This window comes from Equus asinus, chromosome 8 (genome assembly GCF_041296235.1).
Source record: "Equus asinus isolate D_3611 breed Donkey chromosome 8, EquAss-T2T_v2, whole genome shotgun sequence".
Taxonomy (NCBI): Eukaryota; Metazoa; Chordata; class Mammalia; order Perissodactyla; family Equidae; genus Equus; species Equus asinus.
The window spans coordinates 75,839,652-75,855,627 of NC_091797.1; the positions used below are offsets into that span (position 1 = coordinate 75,839,652).

The 15,976-nt window shown below is 54.6% G+C and overlaps 1 protein-coding gene across 4 annotated transcripts in view; it reads left to right on the plus strand.

The window, feature by feature from the left end:
* The window catches only part of ABCB9 (ATP binding cassette subfamily B member 9), a 34,771-nt gene extending 22,116 nt beyond the window's left edge, over window positions 1–12,655 (plus strand). For 3 of the 4 annotated variants that reach the window (XM_070515933.1, XM_014858764.3, XM_014858765.3), the window contains 7 exons: window positions 1,250–1,447; window positions 2,686–2,814; window positions 4,604–4,792; window positions 5,275–5,448; window positions 7,558–7,717; window positions 8,986–9,122; window positions 11,402–12,655. In XM_070515933.1, the coding sequence (XP_070372034.1) occupies window positions 1,250–1,447; window positions 2,686–2,814; window positions 4,604–4,792; window positions 5,275–5,448; window positions 7,558–7,717; window positions 8,986–9,122; window positions 11,402–11,662 (1,248 nt within the window). In that variant the 3' untranslated portion in view covers window positions 11,663–12,655. The remainder of the gene's footprint in view (window positions 1–1,249; window positions 1,448–2,685; window positions 2,815–4,603; window positions 4,793–5,274; window positions 5,449–7,557; window positions 7,718–8,985; window positions 9,123–11,401) is intronic. The other variant, XM_070515934.1, reaches the window with a different exon arrangement.
* Window positions 12,656–15,976: the final 3,321 nt, after the last annotated feature.

Genomic DNA, 15,976 nt, shown 5'->3' on the forward strand with positions numbered 1-15,976 from the left:
CCCCAGGGATCCGGGCCTGGGGGGCGGGGTTCTCCCGAGCACGGGGCTTAGACCCTCATGGGCTCAGCATCCCCAGCTCAGTGGGAGCCCTGGGAGCCTTTGACCTGAGGCCAGGCCCAAAGGACCCGGTTCCCCGCAGCCGCTGTGTCGCCTTCTGGCGGAGCCTGCCGCCCAGACGGCCTCTCCCCGCGCCCCTGGGTCACAGGCCGCGCTGTCTTCCGTCCTCAGCAGAAAAAGCACATCTGCGAGTTAGAGCCCAGCGGGTCCCGTTCCTCTGCTCCCCACCCCACTCTTCCTCCCTCCCTGCAGGCCCCGGGAGCGGGGCAGGAAACCCCGCCGCTCCTCATCGGCCCTCCTCCTGCGCACCTTGGCCGGCCCTGGGCCGAGTGGGCGAAACCCCTAGGCCCCCCTGCTCCGGTCTGCAGCCTGCAGGCGTTAGTGCGGCACCGGGTCAAGTTGGCAGCCGCCGATGGCCTGCGTGGGACTTGCAGGTCCTGGGACGTGTCTGGGCAGGACCCCGCCCAGGAACCCCTGGCAGCCTTGCAGGCTCGTTGGAGACTCTGAGTTTGGTGACTCTTGCAAAACCTGAGCAGCTCTGCCCAGACACTGCTTCCAGAACTCTGAGGGGCAGCAGCCTGCTGGTCACACTCTTGGAACCACTTCTCAACCATCTTTCCCCAGTTATACACACCATGCAGGCAGATATAGCCCATGGCCTCTGCCAACATCTAGAACTTGGCTAGGCATTCTGTAATCTCTGTGCCAACCCTCAGGCCCTCACATAATTTAATGTAACGTTGATGATGTAAATGATGTCCCCGTAATAGTTGGTGTTTCTTGTATAGTGTAGAACCTGAACAACCATCCAGGACATCCCTGCTCTGATGCCAGTACAAAAACAGGTTTTGAGGCTCCTTTTCTGAAAGGATTACCAAAAACTGTACGGTCACGAGTAACTTCCTTTGACTACTGGAGATGACTTAACGGTCAGCCTCCCATCCTTCAGGAGCTAGAACCTTGGGATGTCACCCCTAGAATCCAGCTGGAATCTATTTTCTAAGTCTGTCAAGTGGAGCCAAAAGATGGGGGAGAAAGGAGAGCTGGGTCTTATCCTTTCGTCCTTGGGACTCCCCGCATGGAGCTGGCAGCAACGAAGGGTAGAAAGACCCAGAGAGGCCTGGGGCTCAGCTGGAAACTGAGACTGTCTGTTTTGGTGTCCCCTCTTTCTTGTCCCCCCTCCTGCCCACAGAGGCTCTCCAAAGATGTGCAGAGCGCCCTGGCCAGAGCCAGCAACACGGCGGAGGAGACCATCAGCGCCATGAAGACGGTCCGCAGCTTTGCCAACGAGGAGGAGGAGGCGGAGGTGTACTCGCGGAAGCTGCAGCAGGTGTACAAGCTGAACAGGAAGGAGGCAGCGGCCTACACCTACTACGTCTGGGGCAGCGGGGTACGTGGCCCTCGCCCCCAGCAGGGCTGACGGTGGGGACAGCACCAAGGATGGCAGAGCCCTTGATCAGGACCGTAGCCCGGGTCCCTGTGTGTCGGTGTCAGGCCGCTTGCACCTGACTGCACTCAGTGGCAGCTTTCTGCTTGTCCGGGAGAATCTTTCTGGAAAAGCCTGCGTCCTCACAGAGGACCCCCTCCCCTCCTGCTGGGGCCTGGGCAGCGGGCTGAGAGCTGGCTTTTCTCAGCCGGGGAGGCATTCCTGCCGGGGAGGGGCGTCACCCGGAGGCCAGGCCACTTTCCCACAGATCCAGGGTCACAACCTCACCTGCCCCCTAGAGTGTCTGCTGACTCTCTGGGGAGTGTTGCAGCCCCTCCCTGGAGGACGGGGAGGGCTCAGGTCCTGTCGCTGCCACATCAGGGAGGTGGGCACATCGGGGGTCAGCTGGGGCAGGAATGAGGAGGGATTGGAATTTAAAGGGAAGAACATGCTGCTGGTCTACAGGGGTCCAAGGGACAGGGACTCTCTGGGTCCCCCCAGGCAGGCCGCCCCTCAGAAGTGCCGAGCCAGGGAGGAGAAGGGGCGGAAATCCAGCTCAGCTCGCGGGCCCCTTTGCAGTCGGTGCCCCACAGGGGCGCCTTTGTTGCTTGCACAAGGACACTTGGGGTCTAGCCAGGACCTAATTATGGGGCCTGCAGTGGGAGGGGCAAATAGGGACCCTGACTGGTCCCTCTCCTCTCCCAGACACCCCCCCAGGCTCGGGAGGGTGGGGTGTACCCTGGACAAGCTCTCCCTCTTGGAGCCTTGTGGGCGAGGAAACAGACGGCCTCGTCCTGCTCTGCCCAGCTCATGGTGTGCCCAGCGGACTTGACCTCTCTGAGCCTCACTCTTCCCAACAAGGAGGAGGCCTAAGAACTCCTTCTTGGCCTAGCCGGGGCACTTGGGGGTTGCATGTGTGTGCCAGGGCCTTACAAAGGAAGCCTTGTTCTCAGCCAGGCCCATGGCCCACTCCAGCTGGAGGCCTTTGCCAGGAAAAACTCCACGGCGGGGGCGGGGGAGGATGTGAGGGACAGATAGCACCAGCACGTGGGAGGACATCCCCGAGGCTGGCGGGAGTTTCAGTTTGTGGCTGGGAGGGCACAGCCCACAGCTGTTCTCATGTCCCCTTGCAGCCTGGGGGGCAGGAATGGGGGCCATAGGGGGCCGATCTGACCCAAATCCCTTGTTGCCTCTGCCCCCAGCTCACACTCCTGGTGGTCCAGGTCAGTATCCTCTACTACGGGGGCCACCTTATCATCTCAGGGCAGATGACCAGCGGCAACCTCATCTCCTTCATTATCTACGAGTTTGTCCTGGGCGACTGTATGGAGGTGAGGGGCTGGCTGGGGGAGGGGTCCTGGGAGAAGGGAGGGGTGTGTGGGGGAGAGGGATCCAAATCAGGGGGTGCTCCATGGTCCAGGGGTGTGGTACTCTTTCTAAGGTAGGTAAGGAGAGAATGTGATAATGCCAATAATGATGATAATACCGACAGGTGGCAGCGACAGTTATTTCAGAAAATGCTCCTAAGAGCTCCGGGGAGGCCTCCGTGCTAGGCAGATTCCCATTTCTCAGAAAAAGCTGAGGCTCAGTGAGGTTAAGTGACTTGCCCCCCGCGTCTGTGTGGGAACTGGGTTCAAAGCCAGAGGGGCCCGGTGTTATTTTAACCCACTTTAAAGAGCAGCGCCATGGAAAACACAGTGGTGGTTTTAGAGCACGTCTTCACCTGGGCTCTCCCTCCAGCAGACCTGGCCCTTATGTCCCACAGTGATGAAGCCCAAGGACGTGTCTGTGGGGGGTGGGTTTTAGCATCTGCTGCAGGTGGCATTTTGCATGGGACACTGTCACACATGCAGTGTCATTTGTCTCAGCACTTCTCCCTCCAGGGCCCCGTGCCTCAGAAGTACCCACACCAGGGGCAGAGGTGCTTGTCCCGGGATGTTCAGTGCAGCAGTGTTTGTAACAGGGAAGAGCTGAAACAACCCCAGGGGCCCACCGACCAGGGCTTGGGTAAATACGGTAGGGCTTGGGTAAATACGGCACATCGGGATTCCGGAAACAGTCCACCTGTCCCGTAAAACCAGGCAGAGCTGCAGAACTCAGGTGGATCTGTGTGCCCCCGCGTGGAAAGAGCCCGAAGCTTTTTCACAGTGAAAAAGCTGATCCCTTAGCAATAGGGATAGTCTGATCCCATTTGTGTTTTTTCAGATCTCAAAATTTTTAATCATATACATGCATATGTTTATAAATGCTCAGAGAAAGGGCTGGAAAGATCCAGTACATGGATAACCGGGGCCGCCTCTGGGATGAGGCATGAAGGACAGCGTGCACGCACACTTGTACCTGAATATGCATAGTAATATCTTGATATTAATGATAGCAGTCATCACAGTGGTGTGGTGGAGCACTGTCTTCACAAAACCGTGACACTGGAACTAATGTCACCCCCACGTCACCAACTGGGACACTCAGTCACAGCACTCAGATGCCGGGCATGCCTGGGTTCAAGTCCTGGCTGTGGCACTTCCCGGCTGTGTGACCTGGGGAAAGTTACTTGAGCTCTCTGTGCCTCAGTTTCCTCATCAGCAAAGAGGAAATGATGATAGAACCTACCTGTTAACATAAACAAAGTGCTCAATAAGATGAGTCCTCATTATTCGCATTTATATTGTGTATATTTTTACCCAAGGAGAATGTAGAGTATAAATTAAGAGCCATTTTTACAAGTGAAATTTTTTTAATGCTGTGGCAGCTGAAGGAGGAAGGGCGGATTCCTGTTCGGCAGCCTTGTGGCTGGTTCGTGTGACTTCCCTGTGCTTCCGTTTCCCCCTCTGGGGGGCAGTGACACCTCCCCTGCTGGGCGGGGGCAGATTTAGGTGTGGTGACTGCCACCCACTGGCTCCCCGTGTGTTCTGGGAAGGGCGCTGGCATTTGTGCGGCTGTCCTCAGTTTCTCCTTATCGTCACTGGCTGCTGCACTAGCAGGTGGGCGCCAGCAGCCTCCGGTACCCCCAGAGCTGCTCTGTGTCCTTGCTCTCTCTGCACCCCGTTCATCCCTCTGGCACAAGGTGGGGGCCCAGGGATGGCCTGTCGGTGGGGCAGGAACACGTCTCCTCCCCCGCAGTCCATGGGCTCCGTCTACAGTGGCCTGATGCAGGGAGTGGGGGCCGCCGAGAAGGTCTTCGAGTTCATTGACCGGCAGCCAACCATGGTGCACGATGGGAAGTTGGCCCCTGACCACCTGGTGGGCCGAGTGGACTTTGAGAACGTGACCTTCACCTACCGCACTCGGCCCCACACCCAAGTCCTGCAGGTGAGAGGGGCTCGAGGCCTGCCCAGGTCTTATTTCCCTCATCCCGTCCCTCTGCACCTAATCCAGGCCAGGCCCTGGCGGTGTGGCCAGGAACACGGAAGGCCAGTCCCTGCCCTGGGGCAGTTTGGGCTCCAGTTGGGATAAGTGCTAGGAAGGCAATAGATCAGGGTGGCGTGACAGGGGCAGTCTGCAGAGATGGTGTTAACAGTCAAGGAGGGCTTCTCGGAGGAGGTGACATTTGAGCTGAGACCTGAATGAGGAGCAGATGCCACACCAGCTGGCTCTTTATGGAAAGAACGTTCCAGGCAGAGGAAATAAGTATAAAAGTGCTGCCAAATCCGAGAAAGGAGAGCATCCTGGGGGACCAGCAGTGCCCAACCATGGCATAGGAGCACAGGGCGGGCTGGGAAGGGCACCTACCCGTGTCTGAGGCCAGAGCATCTAAGCCGGTGGCCCCAACCGTGTCTGCCTGTTCCTTGCAGAATGTCTCCTTCAGCCTGTCCCCAGGGAAGGTGACTGCGCTCGTGGGGCCCTCGGGCAGTGGGAAGAGTTCCTGCGTCAACATCTTGGAGAACTTCTACCCCCTGGAGGGGGGCCGCGTGCTGCTGGATGGGCAGCCCATCGGCGCCTATGACCACAAGTACTTGCACCGAGTGGTATGTGAGGGGCCCTGCTGCCCTCCTCCGCCCCTCTCTGTCTCACCTTCTGTCTGGTGAGCTGTAATGCAGATGCAGAGAGCAGCCCAAGGAAGGTCTGAATCATCATCACCTGTGTAGCGCCACCCAGGTCAAGAGAGAGAACATTCCGGCACTCCAGAAGGCCCGCATGGGTCCCTCTCTTCCCCCCAGAAGCAGTGTCTCGCCTGGCTTTTATGATCCTAATTTCCCTGCTTTTCTGTTTTCTCGCCGTCTCCGTGTGCCTCCCCAGGCAGCGCAGCTGTGTTTGGCTGGGTTTGCACTTCATCTGCCTGGAATCACAGAGCGTGCATTCGTGTGCATCCTGCTGCTTCTACCCAACATTATTTGCGAGTCCTGCAGGTTGCGGCTGTGGTTGTGGTTCCTTCATTTTCGTTACTGGATGCTGATCTACTGTGTACACTTGTCACAATCTACGCATTCTGCTCCTCATGGATATTTGGGTTGTCTGCTGTTTTTTCCTATGACCAACAATACCGATGTGGTCAATTTTGTCCATATTTCCTGGTGCGCATGGTTATGTTCTCCCAGACTGGATGTGTATCCCTGACTTTAGTAGCTACTGTCATTAAGGTGATCATTCCCACTCACAGTGGGTGAGAGTTCCAGTTGTCCCACAGTCAAGTCATCGCCAGTACATAAAGGAGGCTATTCATGACCATACAGTTTTTGGTAATCCTTTCAGAAAAGGAGCCTCAACACTTGACCCTGTTCTGGCATAAGAACAGGGATGCCCCAGATTGTTGTTCAGGTTGTACACTATACAAGAAACGCCAACTTTGAAGGAGGCACCATGTACATCATCAACATACATTAAATTATGTGAGAGCCTGAGGGTTGCCACAGATATTCCAGGACCCCCAACCAAATTCTGTGTGGTGGAGAGGCCACAGATTGATAAATCTGCCCATGCATGTTCATGTAACCAGGGATAGGTGGCTACAAGTGGTTCCAGGTGTTCGACCCCCAGAGGTCTGGAAGTGGCGCCTAATAGTTAATATGCCCAGACACCTAACATTCTCAGACAGCTGCTATCGTCAGTCCCCGATTTCTGCCAGGTGGTGAGTGCATGGAGTTGCTCCTTGACATCTTCTGCATTGTCCTGATGACTAAAGATATTACATACTTTTTCGTATGGTTATTCACCACTTGCATTTCCTTTGTGAATACCTTCTCTGTAATTTAAATTAAAAATTTTAATTTTCATAAACCTCAAACAGTAAGAGGCAACAATCTAACCATATTCCCATATATTCAGAGAATTTTCTACCTAAGACGTGAGAGTTCCCCTCCACCTCACCTTTCAGATTCCACCCTGTGGAGGTGACCGGTGTTAGCAGGGAGCAAATAGCCCTCTCAGCCTGTTTCCTATCTTACATAAATAGATCAGTCTGTAAAGGCACTTATATAGTTTCTTAACAAAAATAGAATTGCACTGTGTGTGTGTGTATATATATATTGCAATTTGATTTTATGGATGCACTGTAATTATTTAACCAATCCCCAATTTATGGACAACTAGATTGTTCCTTTTTCTTTTCTTTTTTTTTTTTTTGCTATTTTTTCTTTTGCTATTTACGCCATTGCAGTGATAGCCTCCATACTATCGTTTTTGTAGGCCAAATTCCTAAACCTGGGACCATGGGACAATAGCTCCTTTAAATTTAGAAGGGAGGGCCAACAGTCGGGAGGTCTTTGTGGCCGGGGGGCCTGCTGTGGCCTCGCCTCCTGCCCTGGACAGACCCACTCAGACTCCACGTTGTTCTCGTTCTCTTTTTGCCAGGACAGGGCAGACAGCGCGCCCTCTCGGCGGTCCGGGAAGCAGGCTTAGCCCAGAGCGGTGGGCCGAGCGGTCCCCACAGTGTTGGTCAGGGGAGGCTCGTGCAGAAAGTGGACTCCTCTGTTGGGAAAGAAAAGAGGCAGCTGAGTGCAGCAGCGGCGCGCAGGCCCTGATCAGATGTCAGACCTGAGACCCCTGGCGTCAGCCAGGCCCGGGGCTGGCGACGTTCCTGGCGACAGCTGGACGGAGGCGTCCCTGGCTTCTCATGCCCCATCCTTCCTCCTCCACAGATCTCCCTGGTGAGCCAGGAGCCAGTGCTGTTTGCCCGCTCCATCACAGACAACATCTCCTATGGCCTGCCCTCCGTGCCCTTTGAGACGGTGGTGGAGGCTGCGCAGAAGGCAAATGCCCACGGCTTCATCATGGAGCTCCAGGACGGCTACAACACAGGTACAGAGCCCAGGAGCATCCTCCACCGGGCCTGAAGGTCCACCCTCAGGGATGTGACCCGAAATTCACATAACATGAACTTAACCATTTTAAACGCACAATTCAGTGGCATTTAGTACCTTCACAATACTGTACAACCACCAATTCTATTTAGTTCCGAAACATTATTACTTTTAAATAACATGTGTGTATTGTATTTATTACAATTATTTACTATTATATTAATAAATTAACATTTTAATTTAATAAATTTAACAATATGTTCATTCATATTATATATTTCATTATATTTAATATACTTTACAATTTTAACTCTTGAAAAGGAGTTATTCACATGGTTCAAAACTAAAAAATATATAAAATGGTATACAATGAAAAGTTTATTCCATCCATTTCTCCACCCCCCGTTTCCTCCTGCCCCCACCAAAACCTCTTTCACTTGTTTCTTACGCGTCCTTTTGGAGTTTCTTTATGCAAATATGAATATGTATTTTTATTCCCTCCCACCCTTTACAGAAAAACCAGCACCTTATATTCTGCCCCTGGCTTTTTTAACTGAACAGAATATCTTGCGGCCTCTGCAGATTGAGACCGAGACAGCTGCCATGGTCTTTTTTTAACAGCTACATAGTGTTCCAGTGTATGGCCTTTATAATAATTTACTTGGTAAACCATTTATTTATTCAGTCTCCTACTGATGGACATTTGCGTAGGTTTGTTTTTGCAGTAACAGCATGTGTACCTCGCTGCGCACGGGAAAGTTGGTCTGTAGGGAGAACTCACCGTGGTGGGTTTGCTGTGCAAGGGGTGTGCATCTGTAATTGTGATCCGCGACTTGCGCATTACAAACCCCTGGGCACAGAGGTGTGTAGCTGCAGCCCCGTCATTACCAGCCATGGGGACTGCACGAGCTACACTGGCCCAGGAAGAGAGGGGGCTTGTCTCCCCACAGCCACACCAGCACAGTGGATTATCAAACATTTGGATGTTTGCCGAATTAATGAGTAAAATTTGGAATCTTGGTGCCAACTGCGTGCAGTCGTAATTGGCATGCATATTATGAACGCAGAGGAACAGCATCCTTTCATGGAGTTTGAGAGCTGTGGGTAGGCCCAGCCGCTGGCGCTTTTGGCCACACCTTTTCCCGAAAGCTCGGCTCCCCCTGCGGCAGGGAAAGCAGGGAAAGGTGGAGGAGGGGCGTCTCGCTCTTCCCTAGGCTGCCCCGGCCTCGCCTCCCGCTCACCTGCTCCTGTGCCTCCGCCACGCAGAGACCGGGGAGAAGGGCGCCCAGCTGTCAGGTGGCCAGAAGCAGCGGGTGGCCCTGGCGCGGGCTCTGGTGCGGAACCCACCCCTCCTCATCCTGGACGAAGCCACCAGCGCGCTGGATGCCGAGAGCGAGTACCTGGTGAGTGGCCAGGTGGCGGGGTGGTGCCAGAACAGGGAGCAGCTCCAGTGGTTCAGTCCCCCCTCCACCCGGCAGACAGGTGCTGGGAAGGGGTCTCCCAGGCCGCCAGCTTCCGGGACTGGGGTGTCCCAGTCGAGGTGGGGAGCCGGGGAGAGGAGCCCGGGGCCCGGACTGCAACTGTGCGAGAGGGTCGTGCAGGAGCATGGGCCAGGAGCTCCGCCCTGCCACGCAGAACATGAGCAGGTCTCTTCCCCTCTCTGAGTCCCACTTCCCTGGGAAGGAGCATCCAGCAATGATTTGTAGCTGACCAGCTACCTCAGTCTCTCCCCGATGGACCCACTTATTACGCAGGTAGGTATTCTCTGCGCTCCTCTGGTACCAGGCACGTCCCAGGCGCTGGGGTCCCAGTGGTGGCTGACCAGACAGACAGAGCCCTGCCCGCTTGGCGTTTCCAGTCCAGGGGGAAGACAGATGATGAACGAGGAGACAAGCAGGAGTTCGGCCTGTGGCCTATGCTCCACAGAAAATGAAACCATCATGTGATAGAGATTGAGGGGCCACCACTGTCAAAGGGAAACAGAACCGGACATTAGTTACAGCTGGAAAAACAGCTTTTATGCAGTAACTCTGGCAGATGGGGAAAGAGCTGAGCTCCATTCTGATTTGTGCAGAGGTGACAGCGGTGAGGGGCGTTGTAAAGGGAGAATGAGGGCGTTGGGAGCGGGACAGAGCAGGGGCTCAAGGGAGAGCTGACAAAGGGTTGGTCAGCGTGAAGGCGATTAGTCCAGCGGGGTCGCTAGCTGGCAGCCGTTGAAGATAGGATCCCACCCTCCCGTAGAGGCTGGGAGGCCAGGCCCTGTCCTTCCTCATGACCGTGTTTCAAAGGAGGGGCCCTCAGGTCCTTGAGGAAGACTCCTGAGTTGTAGGAGATTCTTGTATATAGCCCAAAGGGACAGAGGAAGGATCTGCAATTTTAAGCCCTTTTTGGTAAATGCTGTAAGAAAGGGAGGTCAGGCACCTACCACCAGGTGTTGGCTGGAACAGTCGATTCTCCTGGCCGCACTGAGCACTAGGGGGCCAGGGCTCATCCCTGGACAAGGCCTCGTGCTGGAGTGGGGAGTCTCAGTGCACGGTGTGGAGGGGCTTATCTGTGCCGAGAGTCTGCAGTTCACGCGATAGAACCAGGGTCATCAGGTACCATTTGAGCTGAGACCCGAAAGGGAAGGAGCCAGCCATGGGGAGTTCTGGGGTAAGGGCAGAGGGTGAAAGGCCTGGAGCAAGTTCACAGCCACGCCCGAAGGCCAGACGGGTGGGAGTCAAAGAGAGCGAGGCGCCAATAGAGTCAAAGGGAGAGAAGCTCCCCAGGCCCTGGTAAGGAGTTGGAGGGATTTTTTTTTTTATTGATAGATTTTATTTTTTTAGACCAGTTTTCAGTTTAGAGAAAATAGCACAAAGTATGGAGAGTTCCCTTATATCCCTTTATCCGCCCCCCGTTTCCCTTATTATTAACGTCCTGCATGGGTGTGGTCCATTTGTTACGACTGAAGGACCAATATTAGTGCATTGTTACTAACTCAAGTGCGTAGGTTCCATTAGGGGTCACTCTCTGTGCTGTCCGGTCTGTGGTTTTGACAAATGCAGAACGTCACGTGTCCACCATCGGAGATACAGAATAATTTCACAGCCCTAAACTCCCCCAGGAGTCTGGGTGTTATCCTAAGTGGGACGAGAAGTTGTTGGATGGCTTGGAGTAGGAATTCAACAAAAACTGATTAAACATTTAAATCCGTGTGGGGAGTGGAAAAGGGAGCAGGGCAGGAGAGTTGCCAGCATCCAGATGAGAAGCAGTGGTGGTGGAGGCAGAAAGAGGGGACAGAGCGAGAGAAACTGGGGAGACAGGATCTGCAGGGTTTGCTAATGGGTTGGATTTGGGCAATGAGGGAAGGATGAGGAATTGAGGCTGACGCCTTTGGGGCTGATGGTGAGACCATCACTCAAGGCCAAGGTTAGAGGAAGGAGCAGGAGGACCAGAAGACAACCAGCTTGGGGCCCATGTGTCACTCACGAGCCTTGCCTCCTGTGGGCACTGAGCTCTGTCCCCAGGAGCGGAACCCAGAGAGCAGGTCATGTGCAAGCCCTCGCTTTACAGATGAGGAACTGAGCCTCAGAGAGGTTAAGCATCACTAGGAAGTGGTGGAGCTGGGCTCCAAGCAGGACTGGGCCGGGTTGTGGGTGGCTGAGGCGGCGCCCATGTGAGCCAGCCCCTCCTGTTTCCGCAGATCCAGCAGGCCATCCACGGCAACCTGCAGAAGCACACGGTGCTCATCATCGCACACCGGCTGAGCACGGTGGAGCGGGCACACCTCATCGTGGTGCTGGACAAGGGCCACGTGGTGCAGCAGGGCACACACCAGCAGCTGCTGGCCCAGGGCGGCCTCTACGCCAAGCTAGTGCAGCGGCAGATGCTGGGGCTCGAGCCCTCCTCAGACTACACAGCTGTCCACCAGGAGCCGCCGGGCAATGGCAGTAACAAGGCCTGACCATCAGCCCCTGCCTCTCCTGTGGGGTAGAGGCCCTGGTGCCCGCCTGGCAGGCGTACCCGTTGGGGCCCCCCGGCAGCCCCCGGCTGCCCTCCGAGCCCAGGCCCACAGCACTGGAGGTGACCTGCCGTATCCCACATGTCACTGCTTCCTGCATCTTGCCCCTAGTTCCCACCCTGTTCCCTGGGCCACCACCAGCCCCTTGCTGCCATGAGCCACCCCCTCCAATCTGGGCAGTGGGGACACCGCTGGTCTCTCCATCTGGTCTCCCCAGGCTTCTAAGCAAAGGTAGAGCCACCTTTTTACACCAAGATCTTACCAGGTTTTTACTGCTAGGTTCCATGGGACCCAGTCAACTCCTAGACTTCAAAAACATTTTTATAATTGGGAGTAATGGTGGGCAAGTTCACTGAGGTATTCTAGAAACTTCTGAACCAGGAGTGAGTAACCCTTCCTAATAGCCTGTGGGACATCGGAGAGAACTAGGCCCTTCCCCTTTGTCCCGTGAGAGAAGGGGCTTCCCTGTCCCAGTGGGAGGACACAGGGAGGGGACTTTCTGTCTCTCCTTCTTCCCAGCTTCGTGAGTCAGGCTAGGGGCTGGCCGGGAGAGTGGCAGGCGCCTGTCTGCCTGTCACCCCTGCCACCCTGCCGAATCCAAGCCAGTCTCACTGTGAACCACTGCGAACCTCAACTGGGGGAGTGAAGGGCTGGCCAGGCCTGGCGGAGCCTCGGGGCGTCCCGGCCCAGCACCCAGCTTTAGCCCCTGGCCCTGCCTCCTCCCTCCCCCCTCCCCTGCCTGGCTGGCACCCCCCCTCCACCACCACCACGTCCACCTGCTGCTCTGCTGTTTGAGGCCCTTTGGATGTCTGGGAGACACATTCTCCTCCAGTTCCATGGATGGGATGGTGGCAAAGCCTGGGGTCTGGCTTTGTGGGGGGAGTTGTAAGATGTTGGCAGAACCTGGTCAATAAAGTGTACTACCTCTGATCCTTGACCTCTGACCCCTTCCTGGGCCCTCTGCCTCATCACCTGGTTAGATTTTTCCGTCAGATCCAGCTCTCCTCCTGCCTGGTGTAATTGTAGAAAGACCTTGGGTGGTCTAGGGCCTCCCCCAGGTCTGGGAGCCTCCCGTCTGTGCTCTTTGTGTCCCCAGGATCTCCAGCGCAGACGTTCGTGTCTGTCTGTCTGTCTCCAGGGGGCTTGTGCAGGGTGATAGAGACCTGTCTCCTCTACATCCCTGGCCACCCGTGCCTCTTGGGAAAGCCGAGGCCCTGCGAATGCCACCTGTTCCTTTCTGTCGGGGACCAGGCACCCCGCGCCCGCTCCAGCCGGTGGAGCTAAGCAGTGTGACAACAGAACGGCTCCATCAGAAGGAGGCTGGGCTGGACGCAGGAGGGCCTCCATGGTGGTTATTACTGGCTGGTTGTGCTGAAGTCTGGGTCCTAGGAGAGGGGCTGGGGCAATGGCTTTTTACCAACTGGTAGAGAAGTATTTCAATGTATTAACTACTGGTTCTTATGTCATACTGCATAGACCAACTCAGTGTCAGCCATGTACCTATTTTCCTGCCAAATAAACCGAGGCCTAGAACCCAGACTGTGGCCAGCTGGGTCCCCTGCTTGTCCTCAGAGGCTTGGACCTGTCTTGAGCATCTTATCTATCCAGGACCCTCTGACTCCTTCCTGAAGAAGCCATTATGAGCCCTAGAACTGTGTTCCACAGCAAGAATGTGCTCGGGCCCAGGCCGGGGTTCCAGGTGGAATCTGAGAGACACCGAGTATGTAGTGTCCATTCCCATTTAAGCCTCACAACAACCAATTTTCTCCCCATTTTAGAATTGAGGAATCCAAAGCTCAGAGAGGTTAATTGATTTACTCTATACCACACAGCCAAGACCCTATAAGCCACGCCCACAAAAGTACGGAATGAAAAAGTTATGGGGCATCATATTATCTGAACTCTAACTGTGCTTGGATCCTTCCATAATAAAAATAAATAAAAAATTTTCAAATGCTGTGAAAACCCAACAAAATATGTAGGTGAACTAAATTCAGTTAGGAGGAAAACTGAGACAGCTGTAAGTGACTTCCCTACTTATCTTCCCCTCCCTGGGCCTCAGTGTTCTCACCTGTCAAAGAGGAGGTGTTGCAAAGATGGAAGAAGAGAGGGAACTCCTGCCTGGGGAGCTGGGGCTCTTGGGGAGGAGGGGGTGTTAATTTCCCGGGCCTGCCATAACAAATTACTGCAAACTTGTGGCTTAGAACAACGGAAACTCCCTCTCTCACAGTTCTGGAGCCTTAAGTCCAACGTCAAGGGGCCAGCAGGGCCACGCTCCCTGCCGAAGGCTCTAGGGCAGCCTCCTGCCTGCCTCTTCCAGCTGCTGGTGGCTCCCGGCCTTCCTTGGCTTGTGGCTGCATCACTCCCATCTCTGCCTCCGTCGTCACATGACCTCCTCTGTGTGTCTCAAATCTCCCTCTGCCTTTCTCTTATAAGGACATTTTTGGTTGGGTTTAGGGCCCATGTGCATAATCCAGGATGATCTCATCTTGACAGCCTGAATCACATCTGCAAAGACTTTTTCCAATAAGGTCACGTTCACAGGATCCAGGGATCTCACACGGATCTCTTCTGGGGGAGCGGGGGAGGGGCACTGGCAGCCTTCATCCAAGTGGCTTTGCATCCCTTGCTCCACCCCTCCTCAGGGACCGCTGCCCTGGCGCAGGGCCACCTCAAGACTTCCTGTTTGGTTTGGGGGCGGGGGATTAAATGCTCAGAGGGCAAACAGGGCCAGGCTTGGGTCAGCTGTTGTGAAGGGGGCTGTGGAACGGACAGTAGAGGCTCTGGGCTGGCCTGGCCTGCTGCCAGGTTCATTTGTTCCTTTGTCGATCAGATTCTGTCCTTTGGCTGCTGCAAACCCTCCCACGGAGTCTCGGTGCCCCAAATCCCAAAAGCTCCCTGTGGCTACAGGCCCCCTGCCTCCCTTTCGGCCTCAAATGTGACCCTCAGTTACTCTGTTCTAGCCACACTGGCCTTCTTCCTCCTGGTGCTTGAGGAAGCCAAGCTCATTCTTGCCTCTGAACCTTTATACTGGCTGTTCCTTCTGCCTGACACACTGTTCCTTCCACTCGGTTCCCAGCTGATTCCTTCTCATTCCTCTCTCAGCTCACATGTCCCTCCACAACAAGTCCTCCACAACAAGTCCTGAATGTTGGGTTTCTCCCAGTCTCCCTGATCTGTTATCATCACGGTACTTGTCACCTCCTGAAATTTTCTCTGCCTTGTTTGTTCTATTTCAGGCACAGGTCTACATGCTTCGCATGAGCTAGTCACTTATCCTCAGAAAACCCCTAAAAGGCAGGTACAATGTCATGCCCATTTACAGATAAGGAAACCGAGGCACAGAGAGGTTAAGTGACTTTCCCAAGACCACCCAGCTAGTAAGGGGCAGAACCAGGATTCACACCCAAGAAGCATGTGTATGTTTGACCCAACCACAGCACACCTGTGTGAGTGAAGATTTCAGGGCATGGGTTGGGAAGGGTATATTGACATTGCAGCAAGGGCTGCAGATCAAATATTAGACTTGAGTTCTCAAATAGAAGTGCTTCCAACAACCAGGCAGGTATCATAAGGGAGCAAAGCTGTCTATGTGTAGGAAAAATGACAACCTCCTCGGTTTCTCTTTTGCTTGTTCACTTTGACATGGTGCAGAGAAATCCTTCTGGTCCATTAAAAACAGAATATGAGGCACGCTTGAGGATAAATGGCACCAAGGCTCTGTCAGTAATCAGTGACAATAGGGGGTGGTGGGGACTATGGCAAACAGGAGAGCTTTACCAGTTTCAAAGGGAGGGCTGGGATCTGGCTCCAGCCCCTTGGGGCCATGCAGGAAAGCGGCCGTGAGTTAGCAGATCTTCAGATGTTTCCAGAGAAGTTGGAAATTCCAATTTTAATGTGAGATTGACTGCTTTTTGTAGATTGGCTCAAATTATTTTTATAAAACCAAGGGTCAATAAAACACGTCTCCAGCCTAAGGGTCACCAGTTCGCAGCCTCTATGTCGGACATTCCAGTTCTCCAACGTCCCTGGAGCTTCCCCATCAAGGAGTTTTAACCTGCCACGGAGGGCCCCCCGCCCCCCCGACACCCAGGCCCATGCCAGCCCAAGCTCCTCTCTCACCCATCCCCCCACCCATCTCTTCCCCTCATGCCTCCCCTCCCACGCTGGGAACTCCAGCTTCTTCTTCCTCTCTCATGTCTGAGAGTCAGCTCCAGCTCCCCAACTTGCAAACTCAAACCCCAAAGTGGGCCCCAG